At 37.4% G+C, this 26,012-nt stretch overlaps 1 protein-coding gene and 1 pseudogene across 1 annotated transcript in view; both read left to right on the forward strand.

The window, feature by feature from the left end:
• The first annotated feature begins 956 nt into the window (after nt 1–956).
• The window catches only part of KIF26B (kinesin family member 26B), a 155,498-nt gene continuing 130,442 nt past the window's right edge, over nt 957–26,012 (forward strand). The window contains exons 1-2 of the mRNA XM_053458789.1: nt 957–1,692; nt 7,008–7,409. Coding sequence (XP_053314764.1) covers nt 1,630–1,692; nt 7,008–7,409 — 465 coding nt within the window. The 5' untranslated portion in view covers nt 957–1,629. The remainder of the gene's footprint in view (nt 1,693–7,007; nt 7,410–26,012) is intronic.
• Nucleotides 20,454–20,570, forward strand: LOC128488307 (uncharacterized; annotated as a pseudogene).

Raw genomic sequence — 26,012 nt, forward strand, 5'->3', positions numbered from 1 at the left:
CTGAAAACAGGGAAAGCATACTTAGGAGGTATGCATTATGTAGTTATGTCCCTTCATAAATTGTTTCACATTCACCACACATTTAGCGAATAAACTCCGATGTTGAATATTGATGACTCCAGGGCCAGGCTATCTTTATTGATATCCAAAATAGAAAGAAAAAAAAATTACCAAAACTGATATGTGAAGCTATTGAATGGTAGCATAAGCCTCTTGAATTATGAATCCGAATGGAAAGAATAAAAAACATAAAACACACGTTTTATGCAAATCGGACTAAAAGCGCATTTTTTGTGGTTTTTTTGTTTATAAAAGAATGCCATTTATTTGATAATTGTGATGTATTTTGTTTCTGATTTTGCCCCACAAGGCTTACTAAATACATCCCGTGTGTCGTTATTCTGACATCATGTGTGCTATTAAACATACGCAAGTCATGATTTATGTGCGTCCAGCATCTGTTTAACATATGAACTTCAAGGCATTAACCCATTGCACTTCGATATTATTATAATAAAAATACCAAGAAGCTTTACTAACAATACTCTTTTAATACAGAAAACAAATTGCACCCATCTAGCCGGCAACCGTTTAATGCAAGCATTCTGTAGCCAGATACAAACCCTGCCTCCCATAAAACATGCATCAAAAAGGACTGGAATTCCAATATACATTAATATTTCCCTTTTATGATCAGCTAACAAGTATCTGATGCTTCACAGAGCAACATAATGAGCTTCTCCCTCCATGGCTGCAAAGGGAGCAAGGAAGGTTTTTCTGAATGGGAAATTCACTGCTAGGTTTACAAGCCAAAGAAAAAAACAAACTTGTGAAATCCAAAGGCATCAGGCTGGGTTTTATTACAAGGGGAGAATGCAGCCAGTAAGTGTCAGTGAAGGTGTGTGCTGTAATACTGCATGCAAAGGCAGATCCCAGCCCACCTCAATACACTGAGCAGCAGGGGGGAGGTGGAGAACAGGGAACATGATCTCTGTCTTCCAGATCACACCAAGCCAAGTGTGGATGGGGACTTCTTAGGGAGATCTAGGTGGCTTTTTTTTCATATAAACAGCCTCCTCATTTAGACCTGCCAGGCAGACACTGAGAGAAGGGAATCATTCCTCCAAGGCTCCTCCCTGATCCTTAGATCCTCTGATTCTCATACAGAGGGATCGAAGACTGAAGGAGAAAAGCACTGGATCTCCGTACCTCCAACCGCACACCGACAAGGAGACTTGCATGGAAATGTAAAGGAATCAGATCTCCTGCTTTTTTTTCCATCTTCAGCCTGTGTTTGGATGTACTGCTTGTTTCAGCCCATTATCTGTAATAGTATAAGACAGCGTGCAGGAGTATATTGTCTTGGCTAAGGTGAAATAATGATAAAGCATTGGGAACTGTGAGCCATACCAGCCTTGCATAGGAAGCAGCAGGGGCACACTGGAGGTGGAGGTGAAAATGGTGTGATCACAGGCACTCTGTACTGGTGGCATTGGATTGATCTGAGAATAAAAGCTTTGCATATTGCATTTATTTTATATTAACTATCGCCTGCTTCTGGACATCTTCTCTTGTCCCTGCTTGGATGTAAAGTGGACCATCTGCAAGTTGTCTTCAGCACATCTCAACATGAGCTCGGTGACTGGAAATAAGGAGAGGATTGCAGTCACAACTAGGAACAAGAAATATGGGGTAAGGTGATTTATTAACAGATTCTGACACCTTAACAAAGGAGATGAATGATGAATGAAATAGTACCCCTGCCATCCCAATGTCCCCTTCTCAACGAAGGCAAGAAGGCACCTTACCATGAACAGTCATCTCCTTCCAACCACACATACACCTCATGCGTGCTGTAATGAATATTCTGCAATCTAAGTGTTTGCATGAGAAGTCATATTATTAAACTTAAGCCTGACCTACCTTCCAAATTAAATCATATTGGAGCTTACATTGATATTAAGCAAGTTTTCAGGTTGAACATATATATAAATATATATATATATATATACAATGTGACCTAATGTGAGCAGGACAGTCGATAATAATACTGTATATGTGGATAATTAAAAATATATTATAGTACTTTCCATGTTTTCCATGTATTCATTTTCATATACATTTTAAGCAATATGTTTGTGTAGCTGTGTGCAATGCATAGGAATGTATGTGATAGGTGTAGAAGGATGATACACGGTGGGTTTTGTACTAGCGTCAGAAACAAAGCGTGTGCGGTGTGTGAATTAGAATGTTTGTGTGTTACGTGTATGTGCATTCTGTCCTGCATTGTACACTCAAACCAAAAGCTCATTGCAGTTTTCCTAGTATTTCGGTATGTTGCATGCTGTTCATCTGGTCCTATATCATTGATTTTCTGCTATTTTTTTTGCTATTGAGATATCAAGCATGTATAAAACTGTCATCTTCTCAGATATTTTTGACATGTGATGTATGACAGCAGTCAAAACCATGTATGAAATAAATGAATGTAGAGTACAGAAGAATAGTGTGCGACACCAGCAATAACAAATACCATCTATGTAGGTATTGATAAATAGATAGATAGATACATGTATTTTCCTGCGCACTCTCAGGACTTTTTGTACCCTTTTTTCACATGCTTTTTTAATTTTCTTTGGGGGAGAAATCCATGATACCAACAGGAACCAGTTTTACTATTTTGTGAACATAGTCGTATTTACAGAGTCTACCAAATAAATGTAACGGTGGCAAATCAGCAAAGTTTGTTTTAATTTCAAACTTGAGTTATTGATTTGTGTCTGATCGGTAGTCTTTCCTTAATATTTGTTTTTAATTACCCCTGTAGGTCTGTCTCTTTAAGACTTGTGCTGTAAAATAAAAGTATATTGGCACCTAATTTATATACAATGCATGAAATTGGTTATACTCTTTCACGTCACCTTCAAACAAGCGTCAATGACACAGACACAACACTTCTCATACCAGCATACAAATGAATTGTCATACATTGTCACCAAATATTTATACATATTTATGACGGTTGGTAAATTGCCTATTGAAGCAACCCATTTCAGTCTGTATGTATCAAATTCTTAAGTTCTTGTTAAAATTGAAAAATATATAAAAAAAATCCTATCTGAGAAAATGAGGTGTACATTATTATGAATGGAAAAGGTTTTACCTATTATCATCATGATATTATTCAAGTAATGCAATATGTGATCATTTCAAATATAATGTAAATAACAAAAAGAAATTGACTGAAAAAGGCTTTGTGCTGAAGAAACCTTTCCGTCCAGTGCACTAAAACATTAAGACCATCTGAAAACATAAGGAGTAAATAATCTATATTTACTGCATACTAGGTCAGATCTCTTTGAATAGGGATCAGAAACAGATTAAGATGTGGAGTTACAATATCATTCCAGTGCTACGGTTTCAGAGAGTGATATGATTATTATTTTGGTGTGCTTCATAACTTGCATTGCGGGGCTCCTGCCTGATACTGTGTATGATATAGCTAATAAAGGAAACCAGTGATGGGAACCCCATGCCTGATCATACCCCAGGACCTTTGTTACCATCAGCAACCTATTCAACCCCTGACTACCAGTTACATAGCTGAGGTGGCACTGATCCCTTTGTCCTTTTCCTTGCATGGCTTCTTAGTTAAAAAGTGACCAAGGAGCCATTAAATAGCACCTTGGTGTCTTCAGTGACCGCTATAACATATCTTTGAGAGCACATGCCTTGCTTCTTCCTCACACCAGTCCATTACATCAAGAAGACTGGGTAGATTGGAATATTGGGGCCAAGCTCTGGCCAAACCCCAACGATATTTGTGATTATTTCTGTAACTCTGCCTGAATAAAACAAAGCTCAGTACTGACTGTGACAGTGACCAACATACCAACATCTATGTATATGCCCCCCCCCATTAATGCTGATTTCAGTGACTCTGTATCCTAGACAACTATGCAACCCCTGCACATTATGGTCAAAATGGAGAAGTAAAGACCTCTCTGTCACTGTTTGCGCATCAGGTTGGGATGTTATAACCAGACACCATAAGCCCCATATTGAACTATGATATAGAACAGGAGAAAATGCATCTGTGTCATTAGGAATTAAAAATCTCTGCTCCACCAATAAACCACAACAAATTATGGCCACAGGTCACCCCCTTTAATTTGGTGAAAGGTTAATGCGGATGGGAGGAGGTATGTGACACCCTCACCCCCATCAACTAGTTATTTATTCCACAAACCAGAATTTTCTGCAGGAAATCTGTGCGATGATATTGCTAATAGTGTTTCACAGTATCTATAGTATTGTATAGAATACAAAATATTTCTAGTTTCAAAGCTATTAATAAAGATTGAAGCTATTTCAATCATGGATTGGTGTTTTTTTTTCTACTTGGAGTAAAAAAAAAATAGGGGCCAGGAGGGCTCATTTGAAACAACGCTCTCAACAACTAGAGAATCGTGTGTGGAAGTAGACCTTTTCAGATGCATTTCACTTGGTATGACGGCTTCATTCATAAGGTATTATTTTAGCGGGTAGACTAACACCAAATATAAACAAATGACCTGAAGAGCTGTTTCCAATTACCAGAGTTTCGTAGAACAGAGGCTTTACAGCTGAATTGATTAAACAGGCATTTTAGAGTCACAGACTACTCTCTGCCTGATAGCTACCAACCAGCAGCAGCAGTAGATGTGATCTGGCATTATAAATTGTATATGTCTGTTATTAAAGGGGCAGTATGAGTTGTTTTTTTAGCTCTATGTGTAGGAATATGTATTTCTGGTTGTTCTGAGAAAAATATGTTCTTTCCTTTTTTGCATTATACTTATGCTCACGCATTTCTCTCCTTTGTGGTCTGGGTGGTGATATACCGAAGGTATATTTCATGGTATTTAGAGAGCATAATCATACCTATAGATTGTACACTGTATCGCTCGTGAAAAGCTACTTGTCGCTATAGGAAGATATTCGCATGAGGCTGTTTCAGGATGATTGAAAAAGCTCTTGGATGAGACAAAATATGTAACTTCATAGATGACAATGCATTATTAGTCTCATACTGAAGTATGTCCAGAGAGTAAGAGGCATGAATGAGCACGGTATCCTAATAGTAGACCCAAAAGTAGATCAGCTATAACTAATTAGGCAGTCTGATAAACAACTCATTCTCTATAAATGCAAACTGACTCTGTTGGCAGCATCCAAACTAATGATTACATTCATCTGCCATTTGGCCTCATTATATTATCAGCGTAGATTGGAGAAGAATAATGCCTTATGTCCAAAATCAAATTAGGTATCTAGCACCAGCCTTCTTGCATATGATACCACATCTTTTCCTCTCAGAAACCAGACCTCCCTACATTTGGGAAAAGTCAAGAGAACTCTGAAGAACCTTAAGTGTACGGAAGTAGCTTTGTTATTTTATTTGTAGAGAAAGGATGGCACCATGTTAGCCAGCAAAACAGATAGTAGTCAAGGTAAAAATTGGAGTAAAAATATAAAATAAACCTTTAAAAATGGATACAGTAAGTGAAAGGCAGAAGAATAAGCCATTAATTGGACAAATTACCTGCATATATACAGTAATACATAAGATCCCATCACATATACAGTAAAGTTATATGACTCAAGAACCTAAGACCTGATCTGGTTTTCATATTGTAACAAATGTTTTTTGGTATGGACGTGACTCCTGTCGAGGGGCTCAGTATTAAAATCAAACTCTTTCCAGAGTGCTGCTCTGTTGCAACATGGGCTATGCATCATACTTTGTATTTTGCACCCTGAATTCATGGTGGATAGATAATACCTTGTGTATAGAGGTTTAGTGTCCAGATTATTGTAGTATGTGTCAAAATGATGTATGTTCGGAAGGACGACTCACATTGCTTGTCATCTTGGTGTAAAAAATTCAATGTGTGTCAGGAGTAATTTGGCTTTGTCTATCTAGCGTAAGAGAAAGATGAAATATGTAGTTTTATCTTGGTTGACAGGCACATCACAATATAAATTTTTGGAATGGGAAAACTGTTTGAATTCTGTCTACTGTACAAAAGAAGCATTCAAGGTAGACTGAAGTGGACGTGTTAAGTGAATACATCAGGTTTCAAAGATAAATGTGCAAAAAGAACATGCCAAACATGCTTTTGTATAGTCTAATCCTGTTTGTGAGAAGTGTGACTTGTGTGTGTTGCTAATACTTGACACATGTGCGCTTGTTCTTTTTTTTTTCCGCCAGGGTTTATTCACTAAACATTGAGCTAGGAATTAGTTGACTTAACTATGCACTGTGAATAGGCAATCCTGGGAGGTTTTAGATGCAGTGTTAGTATGGGTCTTCTTGCACCTCAAAACCATAGAGTCTGGTCCTTTGTAATAAATAGTCAGTGAGTCGGTGAGATGGAATGTCAACCCACTGTTTTGGCACTTTTTCCCTATTTCCCTGATTAAGACTGAAAGAGTAAAGCCCTCCGTAACAATACTAGTTGTGTGCAATACCACCGGTATTTTGAACTTTGAATTTCTGTCCGCTTAATGAAGCCATCAAGACCAAGAACTCATACCACCAATTTAGACCCCGAAATTTCATCAGGTTCCCGTCTACTATCATGCAACATAAGAAAATGTATTATTTGTAAATATAACAGTATTAAGTGAGTTGAAAACTGGAACGCTAAAATAGTTACAAAAGGCTATATAATTTAAAACCATTTAACAAGGTCAATCTGCATAGAACAACCAGCCAACTGCAGTTTATTGTATTGAACAGAGAATCAATCCCAATCAACAGGATGACTTTTTCCCTTCAGTAATTGTGTTTGATGGCTGTTAATTGCAGTTGCTGAAACCTCGACACGAGGCCATTATAGAATAGTTACCATTTAAACTGTTCATGGCACTATATATATATATATATAAAGCAAATGGATGGTTTCACACTAACTATGTGCTTAGAATATTCATGTTGGATTTTTGCTTTTTATTTTCACCAGATCAGTGAGGTCTGCTCTCCCACCAAATCATCTGTGCCCTTTTCACCAGAGAGCTGGTACAGAAAAGCTTATGAGGAGTCTCGTGCTGGTAGCAGACCTGCCCCTGAAGGTGCAGGCTCCATCCCAGGTTCATCAGGAACACCCTCACCTGGTTCTGGAACCTCCTCCCCTGGCTCTTTCTCTGGGTCTCCTGGACCTGCATCTCCTGGAATTGGCAACAGTTCTCCAGGATCTCTTGGTGGGTCTCCAGGATTTGGCACAGGTTCCCCTGGCTCTGGCAGCGGGGGAGGATCATCTCCTGGGTCTGACAGGGGTGTGTGGTGTGAAAACTGCAATGCAAGATTGGTGGAGCTGAAGAGGCAAGCACTTAAACTCCTACTGCCAGGACCTCACTCCAGCAAGGTAAGAACTGGGATGTTATGAAGTCAAAAACCTTGGTGTTTGTGTGACAGAATCATGTATCACCCTCAATATTCTGCTGGACTATCATACAAAAGTGATGCATAACCATACATGGGAACTCTCAGGGGTTGCCACTTCGTTTTGGGTTTTGCTTCAATATCAGGGTTTTAGGATGAAGGGGCAAAATCTCAAGGTCACACATTCTTTAGCTGACTCATACTCTTCAATAACCTGATGCTATCCAAGATTCCTAATCAGTACTTTTTCTGTAAGTACACCATAGTTGATATCCCGGCCTGAATACATGTTACGTGTATCATTAAATAATGACAAGTCAAGGATAGGTATCACATAAAATCTGAATGATGGGAAACTAGGGGGTAATATTTAAAGGGTCTCAAAATAACTAATTTAGCACATGGCATGGATAACCCCCACTAAGATGGGAGAATATATATGAAGGCTTGTTTCATTATTTAATGCATGCATGTCTATGAGAAGCATGAATTAGAATACATTGAAAATAAAGACAATAGAAGGCATTGCAAGCTCTACTATCTAATATATAGTGTAATGGTATATATTGATTACCAGGAAGGTTATATGTCATGCTGTGAACTTCATCTTTTGGTCCTCTAAGCTTTGGGTTTCCATATCATGATTCTTTGTGGGTCTTTTCAGTCTGGTGTAAAAGACCCAAAGACCTGGAAAGTTTCCAGATATGTATACACTGATAAACGGTGAATGCAACATACATAAAGAAGAATTTAAATAAAAACGCTATAGATGAATTGGTTGTTTTTTATTCTAGTTTGTAGATCAAACCTGGAGATGTCCTTTTCACATCTCTAATTTTATAAAACTTATTTTAGACCTAATGTTCCTGGAAAACCATTTTATCTAGTATTCATTGCTTCAGGCACCTTTAGCAATACCAAACAGGGTTAGTAGAGTTTATTTTTCGGTTGATTAAATGATCGGAAATCATCTTGTTTTTAATAATAAGCAAGACTCGCAGTTATTGTGTGCTATGTCGGTTCGATTAAACCAGGTGTGGCAGTCTGCATTCCTCAAGGTTACAGAGTTGCAGGTGTGCACCAGACTCATAGTCAACCTACGAGAAGTGGGGATTACAATACTTGTGCACTCAAGGACCAATATGTTGGATTTTTCTCATGTTGAACTCGCTGTATAAATTAACCTGTATAAATAGAACCTTAGAAGAACAAAGCTACCTTTAGTGCCCTATATATTTCCCCTGTTGTAGGCCTCTAACCTATCATGGAAACCTTAAATTTTATTATTAGCCTCTATCCAGCAGGGCTGCACAACTGCAGTCCTAGAGGCAATGAACAGACCAGGAACGTTGTGTATCCTTACTTGAAAACAAGTAAGTTTAGTTCATTTTTAATGCATGCGCTCAAACTAGAATATACAAAATTGTGGCCTGTTTGCAACCCTCGAGGACTTTGTGTTGTAAAGTCCTGCGCTAAGTTGTGCATCACAAGGGAAATAAACTCCATTTTTATATTCACTGTTCTAGCTCAATTTCTAATATATATATGCTTTTTATAGAACTATTCCTGTAGAAGCTGGAAACTGTAGAGACAAATATATTTATACACATTCTAATTCATTGAATCTAGGATAACACTTCTCACTCAAGTGCACATCTCATTCATGATATGCACTTTAACACATAAAGGTAACAGGGACCAACAACCTCAATGCAAGGTACCCAAGTATCACAATCTAGTGTGCCAGTCAGTCGTTTAGTACCTGGCCCACATGTATTTTACATTTTTGTCAAAAGACTGGCCTGATCCATACTGGATACTTGACAATCCATTTATAATTCACTTGGACTGTATTCGGAAGCTCTTTTGGATTCATAGGCTCACTCATGAGGACTATAAAGGGGGGAGATAAATGAGGCTCTACACCCTGCCCTGTTAGTGAACTATTATGATGTGTGATGTGTTTCTCGAAGCTCAGGGATTTATTTGAAAAAAAGAAAACCTTACTTGTAATAGCAGTTACCGTAATGTTGTTTTTTCATACTTACATTATGTGCTACGTGATGGTGTATAACTTTGCCTCAATAAAACGTTACAACGAAAAGAAAGACTGGCCTGGAGAATTGATAGGTACCCAGTTCAAAGTAGGTGTTATGGAAACTAGGGATCTTCTGAAAGACCCAGAGACTGCCTGTGATTCCTGGACAATGCACTTAGAAAGGTAGTAGCACCCTAGCAAGTAGACACATAGCAAGTTTTAAAATAGATTTAGTGGATAATCCGGAGTGGGCTTCAACTTGCTGATCATGGAAATGGAAGGAGTATGAGATGGAGTCAAATTGGTTAAGCTTCCCTGACTCCATTAGTGTTTTGATTCTAGCTTGCATCCATGAGGGACCTCTAGTATCCAGTGGGAAGTCGTCACGGTCTGACAAAGTTCTTGTTTGATTTGTATGGCACCAGGACAAGTTCACCCACTTTTGAAAATGCAAATTAATCAATGGAATGGTGATAGTTCCATCATCACTCAATGGCAGCAGAATTGTTCTTATTATATAAATCCCATTCTCAACGCATGGTAGTAAAGCCTGCACTTTACACATCACCTTTGTATCTCTTGCACTTTTTCTGCGGTATACACAGTCATTAAGGTATTAAACTCCCTGTAATAAAAGCTAACATCTGCAACCCATGGTAGTCGAAAAAAAATTAATGGCTGAATATTTCATCTTTTGTAAATTGACAATATATGTTCCGTTATTTAAAATGTATGTGGACTGTAGAACAAAATCAGCATTAAGTAGAGGTGAAAATATATAAAATGGAAAAGTTAAAGTGAAATGAAGCAAATGAAGCATTAAATATTACAAATAGCTTCTTAGGCATAGAAACAAACTAAAAGTGACTTTAAAGGAACACTTAATTACCTGAGCATTGTATTATTAAATACGTAACCAGAAACTCTCTAGGTGTGACCCAGAATCTCCTGGTGAAGTGCTGCCTCCTATGGTCTCTGGGTCACTTCCTCCCCAATTTCCCTCCCACCCAGAAGAGGATAGCCTGTCTTGGGAAGTTTCCCAGGTATGACTATATACAACGTATTGGCTCGATTATAGGCCACACTCGATTATAGGCCGCACCCTAAAAGCTAGGTGCTCCCCCAGATATGCTGCCACTCTGCCCCCAAGATGTGCCCTCCCTAGACTTACCAAAGCAGACATGACAACATCATATCAGTTTTGCTAGATCTTACATTTTAGATTTTATGTGTGCTGTGACTAAAAATGAAATAATATATGAGTGATGTGAACTACAATTCCCATAGATAAACAACAGAAGTAAGGCTGAGGGTGATGGGAGTTGTACACAGCAGCAGAGTGTCAGATGTAGGCCGATCTGGTACCTCTTTTAAAAATCACAACAATAACGTCACTTTATCAATTATTCAATATTCATTTTGCAGCTACCAGAGTCTCGGGGCTAATCAGCTTACCCAGAATCTCCGGGTCAGTTTGTTCGTTCTCTGAGCAGCAGAGTGACGTTTGGTCATACCTACTTTACATCTATTCTCCGCCTACTTTCTTCTCACTGCACACTCACCAAAGGCTGTCTGGTAACAGACCCACCCCTATATGCTGCTAGCCCCACCCTTTTAATATAGCAGTTCTCCCAAAAGAGAGAGAGCTCTATGGCGCCTACTATGGGAAGTTCCAATATGCTAATCAGTAGCATAGGTTTTCCAGGTTTATTTCTTTATGTCTTTGTTGTGGCGTTATAATATATTTCTGTTTTATTTCCTTTCAATGAATGCTTATAAATAAAAATAATCTCTAAGCTGTATTACATCAGATTTCAATATTTTCATAACTTCTTTGATTTTTTTTTTCATGTTTTTCCCCTCAGGGACAAATATAAATAATTCTGGTAGTATTTCAATTTGCTATAATTGAATTTCATGCATAAATGCACAGCCCGGGTCTTAAAATTCCTTTTAATTAATCATTCCTTACATATAAAAATAAATACTTTCCCTTTGAAATGCACTGTATGGAATGTATGCATATCGATTCAATGCCCTTACACAGCCCTCAATAAACTGAAACCAAACACCCGTGACCATTACATTATTAACTATCAGTGTATCTCATGGTCATGTTTTTTCCCCTAACTAATACCAAAGGAATGGTCAAACAAAAAATGCTTAAACACATAGGAGTTAATGATAGAAACATGGAATTAGATGGCCCATCTAGTCTGTCGGTTTCCTGATGAAAAGATCTTAATCCATTCTTGGTCTCGTCTTAGAATCTGGATAGCGTTATGCCTACCCTATGCATGTTTAAATTCCCTTACTGTATCAGCCTCTCCTACTTCTGCCGGGAGGCTGTTCCATTTATCTTACACACTCTCATAAAACTTCATTATATTAACTCTAAAATCGTATCTGTGGTTTTGGATCTGTGTGCAACAAAATGTTCTGGATAGCATAAGTCACACCAAAAAAAAAGAATATCTGTGAACAAACACAAATACAAATGGGTAACGTGTTGCGATTAGTCCCTTTACATATGGAACTGCCATTATTGTCAGATCCAAATTATACTTTTCGGGAGCCCAGAGAAATTCCAATATATGCATACATGGGAAAGAGACGTGGGGAGATCTATTTCTCCGGAAGAATGGGAACAAGGATTTGTCACAGTCCACCAAACCACAAGATGTTCTAGTCATAGAGAGATACAAACTAAACTGCTACGTAGGTGACAATCCACCAGGTCCCCACCAGACTGGTGTCACCAGCTTACTCCAGGGAATGTGGTGAAACATGTTCTTTGTTCCATGTGTGGTGGCAATGCCAGGGGCTTGCTCCACGGTGACAGTGAATATTTCATATGATAGGGTTGATTTCACCAGTCCACATCCCTGTAAGAGCTGGAGCAGCGTAGCATGTCAGATATGCCATGCTGGAAGGTAGAGATTCCAATCCCATCCAAGGATCAGGGAATGTCTCAATATGATAGAATTTATAACGTCTATGGAAAAACTAATTGGACTCATAAAGCAACCTGGGCTGAATGGGAGCCGTTCAATTCAATGGGAGGGTTGAGGATACCTAATGCTTAATGTTTGATACCTTAGGTCTCCAACAAACATCTTGTAGGACCTGCCGTGCCACTGCATAAAGACATTATAATATAATACTTTTGCATAATAACAAATTATAAGATTTTGTGATGATTGCATGATTGATAACTTGTATGTTCACCTTTTGTCTTTTTTTTTGGTTGTTGGTTTGTTATGTTTTTATTTTATATATGGGAAGTTGGAGATCTCTCATCTCTGTAATTATTACTGACACGTGCTGAAATTAAGGATTAAGAATATTTTCTTATGTTGATTTCTCCCTCTATTGTCAGTATAACTGGAAATTTCAATAAAAATTAAGCCCGAAAACAAAAATACTCGACAAAGTCATCCGCCATCTTTAGAGTGGCAGTGGTGCATCAGTAACAGTAATATCTATAAGGCTTGGAATTCCATTTCTACATTATGCTGTAAACTTAGGCTTTATGTACTAGCTGCCGCTTTATAAGTCGCTCCATTATGTGTTCAGAACAAGAACTCAGCTGTCCATTAAAAGATGAGTTGAGTTTAAGGCGAACCGAGTTGAGGTGTGTTTAAAATCGACAAGTTAGTTACCTGAGTTTATTCAATTTTATGCAATTACGTACATCAATAGCAAAAGCTTATCATTCTCAGCCAGAGGATGGCTGCATGTGATGGGTGTTGCATTGAGCCACAGTCAAAAGAACATGAAATGCCTATCCCTGCTACCTAGCTCAGCCTGTTAATCGCTGTCCTTTGCCCTGACCAACAGCACTTGGCAAATACATAGCAACCATGCAAAGACAATGTGGGAGACCTGCTGTCACGTCACAATGTAAATGTTTACAGCGTTATCAAACTGTAATGTTTACACTTCAACTTCAAAGGCCATACTGAATAAGTCCTATACAGATATTCAACAATATTACCACTGTGAGAATGACATCAAGGAGGTCAGTAGGTAAATGCGTTAACTCCTTCCATCCTGTTTATTAAGACGGAAAGTCATTGTGCCATTGTACAGCGCTCCAGAATATGATAGCGCTATCTAAAACAATAAATAATAATTACTTAAATGGGTATGTAAATGAATTCACTATTTTGGACTGTTAAACGTAATTTGACTCTTGTACTGTAAAATTCAGGTAAAATTAACCCCTTTAAGTGCTGATTTCCTGAACATTTTGGTGGGAGGTGAGGGTTAGAGTGACTAAGAAGCAGACTTTTGGCTCCTAAATGCTATTTAGATTTGTCTAGCATGAGATTATGCCCAATAAATACGTTTATTGTACGGTTTGTCTTATTATATGGCTCCTAACACAACCAACAGGCTAACCATAAGCATTAATTCCTGTCCAGACTTTAAACATATGAATAAGAATGACCAGCCTGCATTGAACCGTGATTCCCTGTGCAAACATTTCCAGCACCTAATCATTTCATTGTAATGCAGATAGGATTATTGTATTAGAAATGTGATTGGAAATAGCCCGGGGCAGTAATTTGTCAGCATTTGGGAGGATTAGCTCGCTCTCAAAGCTTGTCCAATAGAAAATGTTAAAATTGCGTCACAGGTCAACATATCAAATATTCTGCATAACTCATCTTCAGTGCCGCGTCCAGCAATGCGTGTAATTGGAAAATAAGCAATGCTTATTCCTGATTTTATTGCAAAGTTCAGATCTTATATGAACCAATGTTTTTTTTTTAATATCCATACTTTTCATATGAACAAGTGCACATGCGCACTAAATATTGGGCATTGCTAATCAATTTGCTTAAGTGTATTTACCTACGCAATCACGGAAATATATAATTTAATGAACGCTAATGCTACGGACATCAATTCAGTATCACTTTGTTTTTCTCTATTTGTCACAATGTATGATAATGATGTAATATATGTTGTACCTTTGGTTGTACTTTTGCAGTAGCGATGGTAGCAATGTTTCTCTTTCTCAGCGCTAGATAAAGCTTTTCAGTGGTTGACACGTAGATAATAAACTTAAATGCCTAAATTATTTACTTATGATTGCATTACTCAAAACAATTTACACACTGTATGTGAGCGCTCGCCTTATCATCACTCTGTATATGATTAGACGGAACACTCCAGTACAGTAAAGTAAAACGCACATTGGAGGCCATTTTATAGTGACTCCAGTGCATTTATATTACATTATATTTATAGAGTTCCAGAATATAAAAAAATTGACTGATGTGTCCCTTTAATTATTTAAATAATGAATGCAATACAACATTTATTTGTGTATCGGTGTATTTTGTGTATTTAGGTACTTTAATGTACACAATTTAACCTGTAGGAAGAAAACAAAAACACTTCAGGGGAAGCTGCAGCTCCAGATCACCCCCCCTCCATTTTACCATCAGTGGCAAGGAAACACTCCTGTTAAAATCAGTGCATGTTTATGAGTGTTGCGCAATTGTGAGTAGAAGATATGTGCTCAATGGGTAAATTCTGGCACCAAAAATAGTGTTTTTCATAAGTCTTGTAAGGATTTAGCTTGCAGGGTTGATGTGAGCATGTTTATATTTGGGGGACAATTGCGGCATTCTTTGCATTATTTTGGCAGTTAGCAACATTTGTCTTTTCTTGTTTAGTCTTACTGCACTTATACTCCATCTGTAACCAGACTCCCTGCCTCCGCTTGACAAAGGGAGTGCTTCCTTGCCCGGATAAACAGACACATTGTCGGGATTTGTATTTGTTGACAGAATCTTATAGCATGAACAGAAAGCATCCTACAACAGCACCTAGTAAAAATTCTCGGCATTCTGGAGTGTTGACTTAGTTAACCTTGTACTTGCCACCAAGGGACAGCTTTGGGTGTGAAGAAACACTTGACCAAAACATCAAGGAAGTTTGATTTCACACTTGAGGTGGAAGTTTGAGAAGACTCACATTGCTGCAGCAGGATGTCTTCCCCAGATGTTCCAAAGGATAAATAAAATAGAGCTGTCAATTTGGTGTTGACGTGAATGCCTTTGAACTTTCTAAGTAGCTGGATAATCTCATAGAGCTCACTGTGCCTCCTGGAAGATTCTTTGTATGCCCTAAAGGCACTTGGTCATACAGTAATCCCACTCCCACTTGTTATCAGTTTGCTGTCATTGTGAAGTCGCAGTGAAGTTTTGAGCATCTAAGCTGGAGATAACTACTGATGCTTTTAATGGAATGACCATTAAAGCCAAAAATACTTTTGTTATGGACATTTTGGTTGATTATGCACCGACACCAACGTGTTTTGCATAAAATAGTATCCTTATAAAATAATATATACTAATTCCTCTAAACTGACTTTGTAGGACCCTCCTCTCCCATTCTCACTTAAAAATGTCAGGAACAGAGATTTATTGTTATACTGCCATTTTGTTTTCTAAATTTGTTTTAGAATATCTTATGCATACAACTAGTGCTGGACTCAGGTTTAAAATTGCCCCAGGCACTCTAAGGCCATTGGCTGATAAATGACCGACTGGATAAAGGCAACCACACACAACACTCTGTGTGTATCCAGCTGGCTGTGGCACACTGATGGACGCCATCATGAGGCAGCCCACATGGTGTTTGCCCGATGGCTAGTCCATTCTATAATTCACACAGAATGAGCACCGGTGTGACGATTTAGTCAGACTGGTAGTTAAAGTCATATACGCATCACCTATATGTATTTCCAGATATTTATGGGTAGACATGCTTGTCTGTTCTAATATTATTGTAAGTTAAGCCCCAAAGGATATACATAAACATACACCAATTACTGAGTGCTATTAGCCATTCGATGTCTCCTGTTACAGCCATTATGTTTAACTACAGAAGACCTTTATTGTAGGCCAAGGGTGCCAATAAGTAGGGATGCATGATTAAAAAAGCATTCAGCAGGACAAGGGTCGGCTTACTGTCTGCAAGCCAAAGGCATCTGAATGGCTGTTGGCTGGAGAGCTATAATGGATGGCTTTATGGGCACTTTCTGCAGGAAGTGCAGTAAATGAACTTATAAAAGTACTTAGTTAACATGGGTCATATACGTTCTTCCTGTGTGAGCTGTTTGTGTCTGATTAAAAAAAAGAATCCCTGCAGGGCTTTGTAGGTTTAATGATCTTGTTTGCTAAATCTAACATCAAGTGTTCTCCAAACGTGTACTTCTATCTGGGTTTCAGGAGCCATCAAGATTTTCATAAGAATACATTTTTTATATAGTTTTTAATTTTTTTAGAGAGAATAGAACAAAACACGACTTTGAAGTCGGGGTCAATCTCCGCCCACAGGTTAAACACGCCTACCTGAAAGTTAAATATTCCTGGTGGGATCCAGGGATCTCATAAGTATGATCATAACTGATCACACAGGTTAAATACTGAGTGGTATCAATTTTAATATAAATTTTTTGTAAAAAAAAAAAATAAAACTCTTCTCTCGCAATCTCCTAACCTACTTTGGATCAGAGTGTTCCTGTGGCCACTGGATTGTCTTCTGATTGCCAAGCATAATTGACTGTTAGTAACTTGTTATGATACCCCAGATATTAAGCTAGAATTTGGAAACCAAATTATGGATGATGTGTATGAATGTTGAGAGGCACCAGGTATCCCAAAATGACCCTGACATATTCTATATACCATGGTGACATCAATCACATGGACCACTCATAAGTCACATTTTAAACATATTGGTCTAAGAATAGGCAGTAATTTAACCACGTTGTTGTGGTCCATGAAAGTAGACTTTAGTTCATGAGTTTGAAAATGACTTAAATGAACAACAATATATAAACTAAGATAATATCATGGATGTTAAAGTAGCTCTGTCATCAGAAAAGGTATAACATTTGCACAATAACGATAAATTACAGTTAATATTGCCTATATAGGGGGCTTGATAGTTTGCTATACATGGCTGGAAAGGGGTTGGTTATGTGGTGAGCCATCACTCAAGGAACGAGGAACTAAGAATGATTAACTTGTGTAGCTATTTTCAGGGGTGACAATGATAAATGATGCCTGCAAAAAAAAAATATAGCTGCAGAGGAATGCAGTTTTTGAGATGCATTCCCAGAATCCCCTAGTACAGGCAGAAAAATGAATCCTCATCAAGCCATCATGGTCCTGTTAATTTAAGGGTGTGAAACTACTTAAAGGAAAATTAAAGCCATATAACAGCAAAACAATAAGACTGAAAATATAAAACAGTCAAAAAGGTGTGGATTCAGGCAGATCGTTCAGAGAACTCAACAATAAAATGAAAGACCTTGCCATGTGTTGAGAAAATACCAATAAAGCATTTGAAACATTTTAGTGTAGGGTGCCCGTAAGGACCAAACGTATGTATGCTCTAGCTGAGGCAATTACCGGTACAAGTTTTGGAACATAGCAATACTAGTATACCAACTAGTATATCCTCTAATAGACAAAGCTACTATATATTTATATGTATATATGTATATATATTTCAACGAAAGGTTGAAAATTATGTCAATAAATGGGACCAAATGTCATCTTACTAGCTTTTCCACAGCAACCAACTGTACCTTTAAGAGGACATTATACCCTGATAATTCTGTAAACATTTTATCACTAAATGTCTTATTTCACATAAGGAGAAGGCTGATTTTTTTTAAACAAGAAACCAGATGGTTTTTGTGACCCTAATAAAAATCCTTCATAGGAGCAGGTCACCAGCCGTCTCAACCCCTCGGGGCATGTGGAAGGCAAAGCTATGATTGGAAGTATTTGGCATTGAATACACTTTAATTCTAAATAAATGTGGTCATAGACGGGGTAAATAGCCATGAAAGCAAGGCATGAACAATTTATGAAAATAAGATAGACAAGGATGGTGGTACCATGGAGATTTTGTTGGTGGATCATCCTTGACTAATCTCTGACATACGCAGAAATAATAATTTAAAAACTTTGATGCCCCCAAGAGGTGCAATTAATCAACCATTATCATGTAGGGAAGTACTATAGTGAAGGCTGAGGACAGGGTCTACATCTATTAAATTTGGTCTAAACTCCCCATAGTTATATAAACCGCAGAAAATATAACCCTGGAAATGTTACAAATGTGCACAAAGGGATCAGATATGGATGTTTATCTTTATTACACACACTCACACATATATATATTATGTATAAAACTACTGTTCCCCCAAGTGTAATATTTTTAGTGCAATGCATTCCTAGTATTATACTTGTGATACACTTCTGTAAAAGTGACCCTCAGAAATATTGATTACAAGCGATATTTTTCTGGGCCAATGTAATTTGATTTTTATGCCAGTTCTGGAGGTAGAAAATTGTTTCTTTGAAAAAGCAATGTGTTCTTCCAAAAAAGGTAGAACATAAACTAATAGTTTGGAACAGAGCCAATTGATACTATTTGCCAAGTATTCAATAGTTTTTCTATTGGCCATGTCTGTCATACAGTTGAATGTTCTGAAAGAGATTAAGTTGAGATTTAATGCTAATCAAAAAGGCAATGTGACTTCCAGGATCTGGAGCTCTGACAAAATAAATAGGTTTTTTGTTGATGGGATTGAACCTCACTGTTAAATCGCAGACACATAGAGGTGTTAGCCAGCAGTACTATACGTCATAAAGACATGCTTATACGATTTTGGGTCATGAAGATTATATGGGTTTATGAGGGAGACATTCAAAATACAACACATATACTAAATGCGGAAAAGTATTACAATCATATTTATTTATATAACATCAAGAGACTATACAGCGGGGAGGTATACATAGTTGTTTTTTAAAATAGACAATGACGGAAGGTGTCGACTGCTAGATTTTACTTATTATGTCCAATAATTGCTTTCTCTATAATTAGTAAGTAAATATTATAGTATTTATATTTCATTTTAGAATAGTTTGGTACAGCAGGCCAAATGTTTTGTTGGGACCGGCTGTAGATTACGTTTTAGTGTGTGTGAAACAACACTGCAAGTAGGATGTGTGCCAAACAGCACTCCATGTACGATATAATAAAAATATATACTGTAACTCTTAGGCAGGCAACATAAAGCCTTTAGGACCTTTATTTGGCTTCAGTTGGCAAAGTTCCTTATAAACCTCTGATCTAGTTTCCTGCACTTTGTTTTGGAATAGCAACCAGAGAATGAGTTAATAAGCTCAGAATCAATTCTTGGCATTGATTGCTGTTTCATATTTACTTCACGGTGTTTTGTAGTAATTTGATATTCAGTCGTTGCCCACACTGTAGAGCATGATATTAAGTATCAGCACTAACGCAAACAAATGACTCTGATTTTTTTCATTTTCACGAAGCTGGCATGCAGTATTACTCTGGATAACCTTTGCTGGCAAAGTACTACTATGATGTTGAAATAGGAAAATGCTGGCCATTAGCCATGTGTAGACCTGTTAATTATAGTGATTTTAACACTTACTTTTGGCTGTCTACCATTCTGTAATACACTATGCCAAAAACAACTCTAAGAAAAACAAAGACAGGATAAAATCTAAGAGAGTAAAAAAGTAAATTTAAACTTACATCCTTTGCTAAACACTCAAGGTCCTTACTAAAACCTAGAATATAAGGTGACTAGGCTACAGCAGCTCCTAAAACTTAGTTGGTGCTATCCACAGTGGTGCCACTTATATTGACATCCCGCCAAGTGTCCTGCTTTTGCAGATCCTCCGATCTCCCCTGAATGGCCCAGAGAGCAGTAGAACCATTGGAGGTCTGTGCTGTTGCATTGTGAGCTGAAGCTGAGCTTTTTGAGGTGGCTCATAAAGCAAGGCTGGTTGGTGGCCATGGTGGCCATGGTCTAAAGCTACCCGCTTCCGCATCTGGTCCCAACGATCCTTGCCCCATTTTTTATTAATGGGTAGTTGACATAGCAACACCTAAAAAATTTTGTTTTAAGCAGAGATATCTGAAGGAGAGAAGGTTAGGCTAGCACTTCCCTTGATAAGAATGCAATTGGTCCTCAGGACCTTTAGAGTGTATATATATATATATATATATATATATATATATATATATGGCTAAGGTATCATCGCCTACTTTGTGGCTTGTCAAACCTAGTGTGTTACATGTTGATTTTGAAATCAAAATCAAACTTGGACACAGCTTTTAGCATCATTAAATGTGTTTATCTTAATTTCCTTTTTTTTTTATCCGTGTAATTCTATTGGGCATATTTTGTTACAGTGTCAGAGATAAAGCAGTAGTAGTTGGTAGCAAACTTGGGTAATTAATTACTTTGTCCTCAAATCACCTCCTCATATTTATTCTACTCACTTTACATAAGGCTGCCAAAAACAATCAATCTGCTTACACCAAATAGGAGAAATTAAAGGGGAAGGGGGGGGGTAGTGGTCTAAGTGGATTAATTGGTTTCCAAAGTCTTGCATTTTACAGGTTATCATACTTAACACACGTATGTACTGGATGCAGTACGTACCTTTAATACAGTACATAACTTTAGTTCACTTTTAATGGGGGGCAGAGCCAAAGTGGTCATCAGCATACCAGGCATAATTCCCAGTGGACCCGTCCATGATGTCACACACCTCTATTGCGGATGTTGTTCTTTAGTGTGTGGCCACCTGTGGGATATCCACACCTGCATGCAGCAAACGTGTAAGAGAGTCCACCTGGCCATCACACACACATCATTTATTGTCCAGGAGCCTTAAAGTACCAGGTCCGATTTGAATCCTTAGTCCTCTTATTGATTGAGATACTGTGGAGTTTGGACTACTCCGTTCGTTGCTATGATGGTACTTAGTTACAATTTGCAGTCAAATATTGTCAGATGAAAACTCCCAGGCAGACAATGTTGTTCTAGCCAAAATTAGGAACCATTATATATAGCAGTGTTTTCTTTTACTTAGCTAGACACACGATATTCACTTTATTACTTTAATTCATAAAAAAAAACATTTTATCAACTTGAAGAATTTCCATTTCACCTTAACTACTCTTTAACGTGGTCTTTCCATCTACTCCCTGTGGATAGCATATAATACAGGTTGCATATTGTTTTAATGCTGTTAAGATTCCCACTTTGCTGGTGTTTTATCAAAATTCCTATGATAGATTATTGTTGGAAGACATATGTTTTGGGTCAAGGAGAAAGATGGGAAGTGGACAGAAATTGGACAGGGAATGAACGCAGCCAAACAGCCCCCCCCCCCTACTGGGGTTTGCTCTGATTCCTAAGCCTATGGGCCAAACCCGGAGAGTTCCCAGCTATGGTTATTAATTATCATACCTGGAAACTTTTCTCCTCTGCCTGAAGAAAGACGAAACTGACCTGGAATTTTAGTTATGGTTCAATCTTGTTAGAGTTAATGCAAATTTATTAATTTTCCTATCATTTATGTGTTACCAAGTGTAAAAATTAGGGCTCATTGAAGAGTTCTATGGTCATTTGGCTTGGGATACAAAGTCACCCTTCATATGTACAGTATGTATATATATGGTATATATATTTTATATGAAACAAAAACCAGCCTAGCCTATACTAAATTAAAGACTTTTTGTTTTATTTGACAACGCTAAGTGCATGTCTGCGCATTGTCTGTCAGCACATCAGGAGGTTCAAGTTGGATTCCGTCAGTCACTTGACCACATTAAAGTTAAAAGAGAAAAATACACACCCAGGTAACGATGCGGAACAAGAGAACAACGTTCTTTGAAGACAGGATGGGGCTTATTTTATGTAGTGTTAAACTATAATCTCATGGTGCCCATCTGAAAATAGCGGGTTCTTTTCCAATGTTCTTTCAGCTGGCTTGGAATATACATAATATACCCTTTTAACCCAGTCAGATAACTATAAACCCACATAAAGTGTTTCTGACTACATAAAGAGTTTTCTGATTTAGTAGTACAGTAAGGTTGAAAAACAGACAATGGTCCATTAACTTTTTTCAAGATAACGGTAAATTAAACTCTGTATATGTTTGTCTGGTGCTGATACGCTGCACCATGGGCATTTGCAGTAAGTATTCTAGTTTTTTAAAAATAAAATAAAGTTTTGTAAGTAAAAGTTGTAGGGGAGCATCTGTATACCAAGGAACTTGCCAAGTTTCGCTACAACTCCACATTAGTATCCTCATCCTTCAGGAAGAGGAGTGATGTTTGGTCATGCCCGCTCCATACCCAGGTCCCGGCCACTCACACCTATTATCTTTTTATATGATAATGGTAAATAGACTAAGAAATGCAATACATATCTTTAAAAATTATACAACCTTCTAAGGATTCTCAACCCCTCTATATCCCTTCTTACCAAGCAGCTGCTTAAACTGCTTATATGATAACACCACAAGTATTTTTGAGAGTCTTAACGAATGCTATTTTCAAGGCAGAGTTGCCTTGAACTACAAAAAGATAAAAAAAAAAAACCGCATTCTTCCCTATCTTTTCATGTGCCTTGGACCACCAGAATATACTGTAGGTCACCCACCCCATCATCTACAGTAGTACCAAGAGGAGACAGCCAAGTACTAGCGCTCTGTAGTGGCTTTGACCTGTCACACCGAGGATTACTTCCAGCTGGTAGGTCACCAGCACTGGTCAGACAATAATAATTAATGTCAGATGCCTTTTGTGAGCTTGGGATATCCTTAAGTGAGAATTATGCACACATTCTTAGACTGCAATTATTTCACATGCTGATCGCTGCCAGTTACATGATGGATGTGAATTGCACAGCCATATTTATTATTTCTTTATAGTGTACTATACTGTACAGTACTAGGCACTATAGGATATTTTATTTGAGAAACTTTTTAAGAGAATTACTCTGTAAACCTTACTTTTAATAACGTAAGGTTTGTTCAATGATTTTTCAAAGATTTTAAAAAAATAGCACATTTCAAATGTTTTATTGTTCTATATGCTAAATACATCCCTGTAATTACAATATACCTTATATATGTATTAAAAATGCCCGTATTTGTATACATTGAACTTTCTTTTTTCAGGATTTGCATGTTTATTTCTTCACATTAAGCTTTATCTCCCCTATTGCTTCTTTATGCTGATTAGATCAGATAGTCTTAGTGAAGGTGGGTAAGTAGTTAAAGAGAGTTTATTGGTCACCCTTAGTGAACTTTTTGACTAAATTTAGCCATGACAATTGCAGTTATTGGTAAAGAATAATCACACGCTATATGTATATTTAAATAAACATTACGCTGAAAGTTGCCATGGTGACACTTCTCTTTTAACAGAGTCTGCTTATCACTGATTGTCAGCATACCTGAGAACTTTATGACTCTGGCTACCCGGAGCCCTTGTGTCAATAAATAAAATGAAAAACGAATTAACAAACAGAAGTCCTTAGTTTGCTGCGTGCTTGGCTTACTGCTACGTCAAGACTCTTGCCAGTAAATATGCCGATTATATGAATTTATCGGCGTCCGGTAATAGTTTTTTCACGTTATAGCTCTACACACCTCTGTATTATATCATGGGAAAGGTTGGCGCCTTGTAAAATAACCTAATAATAACAGTTATACCTTGGGTCTGTCTACATTTTATAAACAAATGCAATTTACCTTTCTTTGTATGTCAGTTCTATAGCTCATTGTAAAACTGTGGCTTAGTGATCTGTTATGGAACGCAAATTGATATAAAATACTTACAAGGCCTTTGTGACTTTTCCCTGAGTTGCTTTATAATTTTCCCTCTGATTGCTTCATTATTTAACTGCCCGGTATAGAGTTTCCCCAAGTTATATTCACACATCTAAAGAAAGCCACTTGTTCCCTGGTAAATTAACATGGTGCCTTGCAGACTGTGAATTCCAGTATGAAAGGCTATTAAAAGTACTCTATATGAAAAACCAGACGTGAAAAAATGCTGGATAGTTATTATGAGGATTAGCATTTTTTTTCCCACTAACGTGTCTTCGGTCAACCTTGCGATAATATAACTGTTCATTTCAGCAGAAGAACTGCTTGACCTTCTAGTTCAGCCCAATGAGCAATGATTTCGAACACATATTATTCTTTGTGAACACAGTGGGAAAATTATGATGCCGAAATGAACTGATTAATTAACAGTAAGAATGGAGGGTACACTTATGCTGCTTGTATTGCTGAATGAAAACCTAGCTACATCGTAAATGAAAGTGAAAAAAAAAGACTACATTTATAGAGCTGCAGCTTCTCCCTAAGTTAAGTATTTTCTTTATTTTGTCATTTCTTTTGCAAGTAATATATATATATATATAAATATAAATGTACTTTTAAAAACTATATACCGTATATCAATAAATATATATATATAAATATATTAGTACTTTTGTGTGCACTCAGTTAACTTGCAATAAAAATACAAAATAAAGAAAATACTTAGGGAGAAGCTGCAGCTCAAGAACTGCAACAGAGCACCCTCCCCCGTAGTCTGACGTATCAATGAGAATCCTTTTCATGTATGCGCATGGAGGGTCTTATTAGATGGTGGCAAGTATATTGTGTCAGGGAGGTTGTTTGGATGAATAGTTGGGGGGGTGCGTATGGCAGGGAAAGGAGTAAATACATATAGGTGTATTCTGCAGAACCACCTATGTGTTTACAAGGGTAACATTTAAAGGGACTACTTAGCTAGCATATACATTAAAGTGATGTACAGAAATCCAGCTTTGTGATTTTCTAAGCAAACATGTGCTATGAAGTTATGATATTAAAAGAGCACACAAGACATGTTAAAGGCACAGTATTTTTCCATAGACTCATGCAATCACATGTATGCTGCCAGACCATTTATGTCCTTCTAACATACATGCGATCGGCTGTCATGCTTCTTTATTACTTTTTTTTATAGCTCTTGTATAAAATAAATCTCTCCTTATATTTGTGTCAGAGGATCGAAATATGGAACATTGCTTTCCTATTAAAGCACGGAGCTAAATAATTTTTCCCCATTCTGTTGTGTAATGAGTTTTTAATGTGTACAGGCTGCTGGTTACCCATTTCTGCACTGGTCAGCACTGTGAGCTGGCTCACATGAATATTAATGCACAGTGTTATTATAGCGTCATGTTGAGGAACATTCATTATAATGAGCCTTTTGCTCTGTAGGGTGCGAATAAGCATCGCATCTTATTTTTTCCGACCACCAGTAAACCTCTAGGACTTAGTGGCTTTGTAGCTTTGTTAGTGAGACTGACCCATTATTATTATTTATGTTTTTTTTTTTTTAATATATGACGTGACCCTACATTTTCATGTTATTGATTTGTAAATCGTTTTTTTAAATCTTGATTGAGGTAACAAGATGAAATCATAAAACATTTTTTTGTCGTATAGAGATCTTTTGAAGCAAACATGATATGCTTCACTGCATGCACAGGAATGATCTGGAATGTACTGTTAAGGAATGCTGCGTCAGCCATTACAATAAGGGTTGCAAAAAGTAAGACGGGAAGAATATATAATTGTGATAAATCAATGTGATAATTGGAGG

Source organism: Spea bombifrons, chromosome 3, assembly GCF_027358695.1.
Source record: "Spea bombifrons isolate aSpeBom1 chromosome 3, aSpeBom1.2.pri, whole genome shotgun sequence".
NCBI lineage: Eukaryota > Metazoa > Chordata > Amphibia > Anura > Pelobatidae > Spea > Spea bombifrons.